The following is a 9,474-nucleotide window of genomic DNA, read 5'->3' on the forward strand; positions in this document are numbered from 1 at the left end:
TGTCAAATGTTTAAAAGAGAGAATAGTTTTGGGTTTCATGGCAGAAATCACATAGCTTTTCATGTACATGTCATCGTATCTTATCTTATTATTATCTTTATTTGCATTTTGTATTGTAGAGGTAAAATATCAGATGTGTTTCGCCTGCATACCCGGGTACAGATCATCTAAAGATGATGAGTTCAGGCATCAGCCCTGTGGTCTGACGCAAAATATGCAGCATGGCCAATTAGTAGTCAGCCAGTCACTGCTGCAGCCAGCAGCACAATGATTTATGTCTTTAGGGTGTAAGTAAAAAGGGCAGTGAAGGATTTCTTGATAAATTATTAAGATCTAATTAAACTATATTCAAATGTTATCTCTCTAAGGATATAGTGTGGGCCAACACAGGGCACTGACACACTGTACGCAGGCAAATGAAAAATGGTCACATGCACACACTTTGTAATGTGGATGAAAATGTATGACTGCTTTTATGTAAAGTGTCATTGTCCGATAGAAAATTGGCAGAGTTCTAATAAACAAACTTGGGTCTAAAGAGTGAAAGACCTCGGAGTAACAGCAATTAGATCAATGCCTGGGCTGTGACCACCCCCTGGTGGAAATTTTGAATTATCTACTTACACCTGGGAGCATACTGGCCTCTGGTTTTGAGAATTACCTACTGCAGTGAATACTGTATAAGATGAAATAGCTCACTCAAGTGTTAGTGTTGCATTTCTTTGTAGACACTAGCTTACCATACCAGAGCTGTCTGCCCCTGCTGTTTTTCACCACCACAGACTCCACAATTAGCTGAATCTGAAAAAGTAGGAGCAGGACTGCAGTACGCTTCAGTAAAACAAAAATGTTGCAATCATTCTGTAAACTGTAAAAATTTTCATTTTTAGATTGATGTGCCCCCTGATTTTAATAATATCTATGTTTGTTAAATTGGCTTAACACAAGCTTAAAAGTTTGAAACACACAGACCGTATCAATTTCAAATTCAACTCCCACCAGTCCTTATTAAAGACCTAATAACAGTTAGTGTATTTTAGATCCTGACGTGCCGCCTGACACAGTCTCTATTTTAATCCACTGGGGGGCGTCAAAGTTAGAAATTATGGAATTATTCACTTAAGGTTAGCTTTACACAAAACTAATAATGCTGATGCGCAGTTTGTGTGGGCAACTATATAGCTAATGATATACATACATTTCTATGCTAATATTAGATATTGCATTTTAAATTAGTTTAATACTTGTGTGTACGTGTAATACGTGTAATGTTGATCTGTTAGCCAGGGAAAAGAAATCGTTACCGTTAACGAGGAGCTGTTGAACGCAACATTAACTTGATTTGCACGTCAGGATGCAACGCTAACTTTCTGACGCTTAGCCAGGTCAAGCCTTGCTAGTCATTACTGTGGCTAAAGGAAAAGCGTCGACAGCCTGATCCTTCTACGCTAGCAGCTTCATTGTGTTTAATTGCTTGAAACAACTCATACATGACTTCAAAATGGTTGTGGGCGACGTCCAGTTACTGAACAACCTCAAGGGAAAACGCATCAAACTGACCCTCAAGAGTTCATCTTGTTGCCTTGGCGTCGTCGAGCGCATCAATCCCAACAAAACGTTGATTTTGGCGGACGGTTAGAAAAATGTTCATCGTGCATTTTGTATAGTTACTTTTTTTTCGCACAGCATTGTTTAAGAGTTAACTTAATAATTGGTAATAATTGGCAACTTGCTGCCTGTAAGTAAAAAATGATTCACTATTCCTAGCTAGAATAACCTAACTGGTGTTTTTTGTTGCAGTTATGGGAGCCACTGATGGTGGTAACGTTACTTTTCACCCCTCAAAACTGTTCTTCGGGCACCAGATTCTGAATGGTGAGTTCACTCGTGACAAGTGCTATCTGAAAAACTGAAATATCTGCTAAATAGTTTATTTTGTTTTGTAATTTAAAAGTTTATATCTGACGTGCCATTTTTGTGTAATTCAATTAACAGTGGAATTTACCAAAGAAGCAAACACTGACAGTGGGTAAGAATTTAACCGCTAACAATGTGTCACTATTGGTGACTATGACTTGACCATTAACTATAACATGCAATGTGTTGCACAGAAATAGTCATGACCCCATACTTGAAGAGCACTTGAATGTGGAAAAGTTTCAGCCATACAGGAAGACGATCACATTGGGTAAGTATAAAGAAGGCATGGGATATTCTCTGAAATTGTTTTCTCTAAAGTTTTATTCATACTAAGAATTCATGTCTTCTAAATGGAAATCATTAATCGCCATTGAGAGGATCATTATTTGCAGATGATGATAAAGATGAAGAAGAGTATATGAACCTTGTAGTCATTGATGAGTTTCATGAGAAGTTTGTACCTGCTGTAAGTTGAATTTAAGTTCCTTTATGTACTCTTGACGTATATTTTTCAGTATGCAAATGTGTAAGGACAGTGAGACCTGTTTAAAAAACTGTAATGAGTTCCCATCCTTCAGGTGATGCACATCAAGAAGCAGCGTGTGATCAGTGTGGGAGCTGAAGGAGTCGAGGTGTATAAGCAAGGGAGACTGTGTTGGCTGCAGGTGAGAAGTTTTGAATTGCTGCTTTTTTTTTGAGTCCTTCCTTCTGACCTTTGCTCCCTTCTGCTTTCTTTTCCTTCGTCACAAGAATGACAGAAGAAAACACCGTAACTGAAACTGGTCTTGATTCTTCTAGATTGCCACTAAAAACAAGGTATACCTATTTGATATCCTGTTACTCGGAGCCCGGGCTTTTAAGAATGGTCTCTCCATGATCCTGGAAAGTAAGCACATACTGAAGGTGAGCAGCATAAACAGACTAGAAATACTGTCCAGTCACAGGGATGGATTATTACCATAACATCTATGTTGATTGTGCATTTCGTACAGGTCATTCACGACTGCAGAGCCATTGCTGGATGTCTGATCTCTCAGTTTGGAGTGCAGCTAGTCAACGTCTTTGACACACAGGTACACGTACAGAGGCTTACTTTAGAACACTTGATGTTATTGCATCACTTGTGGTTTAGTTGAGCTTACATATTTCCTGCTTTTCTTTCTGCATCCTTGTTAAGGTGGCAGATGTCCTGTGCTTCTACTCCGAGACAGGAGGTTTCCTTCCCAACAGAGTCTGTACTCTGCAAGAGGTGGTGAGTCTCCATCTGAAGGTGCCCTCCTCCCAGCTCTTATCCCTTCAGATGAAGTCACAGCTCACCAAGGTACAGCAAACAGTCTTATCCAGGATAGGTTTATTTGACGTATAGTTGTATCTGTGTGTGCTGTAATCACCGGTGTGTGTTTTTGCAGGAAGAAAGGGAGATGTGGCAAAAACGGCCCTGTCCTGCAGCCCTTCTTAAGGTGATGGCTCTGTCAGTGATCCACCTTCAGCCACTCAGACTGGTGCTGCTGGACACTCTTATGACAGACTACATGGCACTGGTAGATTCATACATCAACAGCAGTCACTATGAACCTGATTACTTGGAGCATGTCAGCATGGTGGGTAATTTACAAATTGTTTTTTTTTAAGTTTTTGCTGCAACTATAATCCTGTCAGGATTACACAAATGCGCACATTTCCACGGTGTATAGTCATCCGTCTTTAGATTGCAAAATCTGGCACAATTTGTCTTTGAAATGTGCACTGCTTAGTAAAAGTCTAAAGTCTTTTTCCATTTTGATAATTTCTACTTGCTAGCCACCTTGTAGATTCTGTGACCAAGTAAAAGCAAAAGTATATCTGTATCTCCTGTATCTCTGTATATAGGCTTCTGATTTGCTTTTTTTTATTCTAACTGGTTTGTTAACTAGTCTGATCGGTTAGCCCCTATAATTGTTCCCATGTGGCAACAAATAGTGAAAACAAAGATCCATGTGTATTTTTTTCAATGGATATTTCGCAAAGAAGCAGATTATGGATGCAAGATAGCAATAAAAGTTGGCAGGACATCACATATAAAGGTAAAAAAGCAATAAATAGTTGGCAGGGGGTTTATTTCTTAATTTCAGTCCCAATCAGGTGAACCAAAATGTTTGTTGCATTCACAATTCAATTGGATTTAAAGCAGGATAACTGCATTTCCATACAGGTTTGTAGGTGCCTTCTTTTTTTATACTCCCTGAGATTATTTGGATGGATTTAAACGGTTTTATTTTGTGTATTGCTTTCATGAAAATCATGCTAAACTTGTTTAAACAATAGGTTCACAAGTTTATTTTATTACAATACTCTCATGCCAATATGTATAAATAATATACTATTGTCTAATTTCTCAATCTGGTAAAATTAGGACCAAAACGGTGTGTTTAATAATACCCCGTGGTATAGCAGCATACAGGTAAACAGTCTGCCTGTTTGTATCTTAAGGAGAGCATGTTGGAGTTGCCCAAAGAGCTCAGGCAGCTGGAGAAAATGCGTCGGGAGCGGCAGAAGTGGGCTGCCGATCGCTACCCTGTCACGGAGCACGGTCTGCTGGCTCGATTCAACCCCCGAACGCAGTCATCATCCCAGACCTCGCCTGCAGCACAGAAGCATGGCCAGACACAAGCAGATTCCTTTAAACCTGCAACTGTGGAATTGCCTCCCCCAACACAAGTGGACACACACAAGCCACCTACGAGCCCTCCAACAGTCCCTAGGGTTTTGTCTGTGAATTTCCATGCCTCCCCTGACCGAGCTGCCCAGGCTTCAGTCCCGGCCACTGTGTCAGACCTCAGGAAGCAAACTTCTGTTAACAGTCCCCCGCCTCAAGGTGTAGGCAGAGGGAGCACAAAGATACAAAGGGAAACAATAGCTAAAGGAAGGCCCTTTGGGAAAGAGCAGTCATCTGTCCTGGCCGCTATAGGAAGAGGCTTCCATCTCCAGATACCACAATCTCAGATCCTCAGAGAGAGCAGTGGGGACATGGAAACTCCTGGTAGGATGGGAATGGCACCTCCATGCCCCAACTATACACTTACCCAAGAAGTGATGCCCCAGCCAAGCCCCAGTGCAAATGACCAGCCAAAGGACGTGTCTGGTTTAGCAGGAGACAATTTTACACCAACACCCCAGTCCCTCTCCTCTTTTCTCAGGCTGTCATTCAGGGCTTTCAGATAGTGCCACTAAGCCATACAAGGACATGCCAAGTTTCCTGCCCAAGTTTCCTGTTACACTGTTTGTGATTTCCTGGTGTGACCACTAGATGGCAGTAATCTTCTGTTTTGCGGAAAGGTTAGTTTGAAACCAGGTATTTTGAAAGTTCTTCTTATCCCCAGTGCATTACAAACTGACGCGATGGGTCTTGACCATGCGTCCATATGTGACAAGTCAGGGAGTGAGAACGGGTTGGTTTGGGAAAAAGATTTTGTTGTTTGCACGTTGCATGCCAGTTTACTTTTCTGTTTCTATTGTTTGTGACAAAACATATTTTAGTCTGTTCCTTTTATTTGTATTTTTGTATTAAGTGTTCTGTTTATCTAGAGCCATATCAACTTTGGTTTGATTGAGTGGTAATTGATTGCACTCTTCACAGTAACATCTAGATGACCTGTATGATATTAAAAAAACGTTGTTAAAAATTGTTTAAAGTGTTTATAAATGTTTTGTTATTTTTATAATGCAGAATTCGTTCAGATTGCATGTTACAGTACCTCAAAGTGCCAAGAAATACTGGCCTTGGCTATTGGAAAACAAACTACAACCAAAATCAGCTCCACGCGGCCATTAAACCATAATGTGCTTAGTTTAGCATGATTGATTGCCGGTACGGCTTGGCTTCTGTGTTGCAGGTAATTGATTGTGAAAACCAGAGACAGACATTGATGGATCTGCTGTTAATTGAGCAAAAACATTGCTAGGTAACACTACTGTTGATTACAGATGACTAAAAAAATCCATTTAGATTTGGCACAGGCTGAACAGTGATACTGACTCTCTGCAGCCATGCAGTCATTGCTGCAGTTCAGACGTACATGATCACAGGCGGCCAACACCTGCCATGTTCTACAAAAGCAGATCTTATCCATTGAATTTGCTTCTGGAGGGGCAATGCAGACTTTGCTGCGAGGCACTGCACCGCCATTTTTGCCTGGATCAGCGGAGGTTGGTGTCAGGGATCAACAGCAGGGCCTTGCTGCAGCGCAAATGGACCCCCTGTATTAATTACATCTTCTTGCTATGGTTATCTACATGCAGAGGCTTGGGCCCTTTCCAGAGTTTTCTAATTGAAAGCATGAAACAGATAAAGTAGGATTTTAATTAACTGGGAGGCAGCCCGACACAAAGGCTTGCATCTCTCTTAGCAACCAGCTCCTCCTCAGCTTCTGCTAAACACAAGCAGGGTGGATCCTACCCATATGCCTCCTTTAAGCCTTTGAAATGCTGTTGTTGCTCAGTCTGTATGTGGGTGGGTCGGCAGGGAACAAGAGGCTTACTACATCATCTTAAAGCTTATTCAAGAGACGTTATCTTTGAGCTGCTGCACAATTTCCTGAACCACTACTTAAAATGTAGACTTAACTGTATTGACTTGACTTGATTGTCATACAGATCTATGTGCAAGGACTGCTAAGTCTATAGAAGGAGGTATAGGAGGTTGTTGTACATGTCTGCGTCACTCAACAGTGAAGTTGTGGAGGCAGGGAGGGTGATGCAGGTCTCTGTGGGGCTGTGGAGGACAGCCTCCTGTCATTGACAACCAGTTTGGGGCTCTTATTTTAGAGGACCCTGCATTTCCTCTCCGTCACAATAATGCCTTATGTGCAGCGCTTCCTGTTTCTCAGGCCTAGGAGGAAGGAACAGGGCGCTTGTCACACGGTAGTCACAGCTTCCTCCCTCCCTCCCCCGTTCCCAAACTTCAGACAGTGTTGTGTCCTTCGGAGGGGAAAGATGACTGCACCTTCAGCATCACAGCAGGATGCTGCAGAGCTATTTTTAATCCTAAGTCGGAAAGGTAGCGCACAGACATAAACACAAACTTTAGGATGTCCAGCTGTGTTGATTTAGCATCTGAAAATGGAGGTTCAACTGTGTAAGGCCAATTTTTGTTTTGACTGCGCAGTGGGATTCAGGAGGCCTGCTCTTTGCTCAAAGTGCAATTTATCTAGGTGGCCGATAAACAGTGATCACTTTTAAAACATTACATTTGTCTATGGACAATTTTGAACTACATCCAAAACTATACATATTTTGCTTGATCAAAGGTGTTATTTCTCTGCCATTATTCAACCACACAGTATCAATAGGCAACAAAGCCACCCAGACATGTGCTAGACTGCATTATTGATCACCTAGTTTTGTGGCGCTCTTCTGGCTGCACCCAAAACAAAGGTATTGTGTCCTCCGTACCCCACTGCCTTAATTACTTTCCGCCATATTACTGTCATATTGCAGGGGCTCCAATTACCAAACACCATAGCAACATGGTATTCAAAACTTGAGTGTTGCTGCAGATTTGTTCATAATTAATAGGCTTTTGTTAATTATTAAAAATGGAGGGCTAATTTATCAAAACCATTATTTAAACTCCCTTTAAATGACGCCTTGTTAGAATTGTGGTGGTGTTTGCTGGTTTGTACTCCTAAGCACGTCATTAAAATTCATTGAGTTTGCTGACCAAGTGCACATTCAGATCACAGTGCATTTCTCTGTTAATGCTTAAGACACAGTTTGGACCACTGAACTGTCAATAATCAGATTGTGTTTGAGCTTTTTAAATTTATACTCATGATTGAGTCCCACCACGTAGACATTTCTCCGACCATTACTAGCCTCATTTCATCTGGGAGTTGTTTTAGCCTTAGGTGGTAGACTTGGCAAGAAGCAACTTGTTTGATTGGCTTGTTTAAAGAACTTGATCTGTATGTCTTACCTGAGTAATACCGTACAAAGAGACAGATTGATTGGCAGTATTCAGCAGTTCTCAACTGTGATACAACAAATTAGAAACATGTCAACAAAATAAACTCAATTTCATTATTCATGTAACCACATGTTATCCCTTTGTATTCATGGGCTGGACGGAGTATTAATCAGATATCACGTTCCACTTTGACACTGAACTATATCCCTGCAGCCAATCTTCCATCTGTTAGGAAAAACCTGTTGTTGAATCCTGCTCAACCCCCCCTCCACCACCTCTCCCTGTTTCTTTCTCTCACATTTCAAAATAACCCTCTTTTGCTCTCCCCTCGTCATATTCAACGGGAGAAATATTATTTAACATGAGAAGGTCTGATCTGTCCAGATGGCCTCTCAAATACAGCAAAAGTGAGAGCAAATACGGCATCAATCTTTCAGCCAGCCTTGCTAACGGTATGTGTCCCTGCAGTCAGGAACCCCAACTCAGGAAGTCCTCTCAGTATACATACGTTCATTCAAACAGATGCAGGCACAAAATATGAGTCTTTATGAACTGCTGCGCCATGTTTACTCAGGCAGCATGGAGCATCGGGACCTTAAGGGCCTCTCCAAAGGAACCAGCCATGTTGTGACCTTCAGCTGGGACAGAGGAGCTTAGATGGTGAATGAGTGACAGATGAGGGTGCAGATGAGAATGTGTTTGATGCACTTTGAGTGGGCTTTAGGAATGTAAGTCTTATACTGGTCTGACTGCAGGCATAATAAACACGTAGTTGTTTTTTAGCCACGCTAGCAGCTTGTCTTTATGGATGGCAATGTGGTTGGTCGGTCTATTGGCCCACCAATTCATTCACACCAATCGATTCATGTTCCTTAAAGGATGAATCCTAATGACTTTGGTGATCCCCTGACCTTTCCTCTGGTGCCATCATTTGCCCAGTAGTTTTCCGTTCAGCCTCAGCTGTACATTGTGTTTTTAGCGCTAATTAGCAAATGCTGGCATGCTAACACGCTAAGCTAAGATGGTGAACTGGGTAAATGTTACCTGCTAATATTACCTGCTGAGCATTAAGCTCAAAGCACTGCTGCTGTTTCACATAGTTGCTAGCTTGGTCGTAAACTCTTAGTGTTGTTAAAGAGTGCATGTCTGAGAGAGGGTGGGGGAAAAAGAGACATAACAGAGAGCGTAACAGCAGGCAATGCCTTTGAAACCTGGTCTGGATAGGCACAAGCATGAGAGCAGAAAGACTGAAACATTCTGAAACTCTCATGAAACTTTGTTTTGATAAACTATTATATAGTGTATTCTCTGTCCTGTTTTTTGTGCACAAAAATACTTATACTAGGGTACGATGCTGAATTTGAAATATTTTGTCCTTTCAACCATAAGCTTAGCTCAGGGTGAGAGGCCCGGCGTACAGCAGGATTTAACCACAGAACATCTTCATCACATCAGAAGAGCAGCTGAACACTTCTGTGCATTTTGGCTGTCCCTTAACCAACCACAGAGAAACTGGCCTGGCCACAGTCCCCGGGGCTCAGTGACTGCGCTCTCATTCACGGAAGATAATGACAAAACGAGCGGGATGTTAACGATTTGTGCAGCGACCA

At 41.7% G+C, this 9,474-nt stretch overlaps 1 protein-coding gene across 1 annotated transcript; it reads left to right on the forward strand.

Annotated features, from left to right (window-relative positions):
* The first annotated feature begins 1,261 nt into the window (after nt 1–1,261).
* On the forward strand, nt 1,262–5,585 carry exd1 (exonuclease 3'-5' domain containing 1). The gene is made up of 11 exons (XM_038728818.1): nt 1,262–1,634; nt 1,801–1,875; nt 1,996–2,029; nt 2,112–2,188; nt 2,313–2,386; nt 2,499–2,585; nt 2,719–2,823; nt 2,913–2,993; nt 3,098–3,241; nt 3,330–3,521; nt 4,390–5,585. Exons 1-11 carry the CDS (start codon nt 1,502–1,504, stop codon nt 5,119–5,121), a joined length of 1,734 nt encoding a protein of 577 aa, XP_038584746.1. The 5' UTR covers nt 1,262–1,501; the 3' UTR covers nt 5,122–5,585.
* Nucleotides 5,586–9,474: the final 3,889 nt, after the last annotated feature.

The sequence above is a fragment of the Micropterus salmoides genome, unplaced genomic scaffold, assembly GCF_014851395.1.
Source record: "Micropterus salmoides isolate LMB-PRFRI ecotype aquatic unplaced genomic scaffold, ASM1485139v1 Ms_hic_scaffold_19, whole genome shotgun sequence".
In the NCBI taxonomy this organism is placed as follows: Eukaryota; Metazoa; Chordata; class Actinopteri; order Centrarchiformes; family Centrarchidae; genus Micropterus; species Micropterus salmoides.

Bases quoted from the DNA above. Each gene is read 5' to 3' on its own strand.
- exd1 (XM_038728818.1), top strand. From the start codon at position 1,502: ATGGTTGTGGGCGACGTCCAGTTACTGAACAACCTCAAGGGAAAACGC. The intron at 2,030-2,111 runs GTAAGAATTTAA...TGTGTTGCACAG, and splicing joins GAAGCAAACACTGACAGTGG to AAATAGTCATGACCCCATAC. The intron at 2,387-2,498 runs GTAAGTTGAATT...CCCATCCTTCAG, and splicing joins ATGAGAAGTTTGTACCTGCT to GTGATGCACATCAAGAAGCA.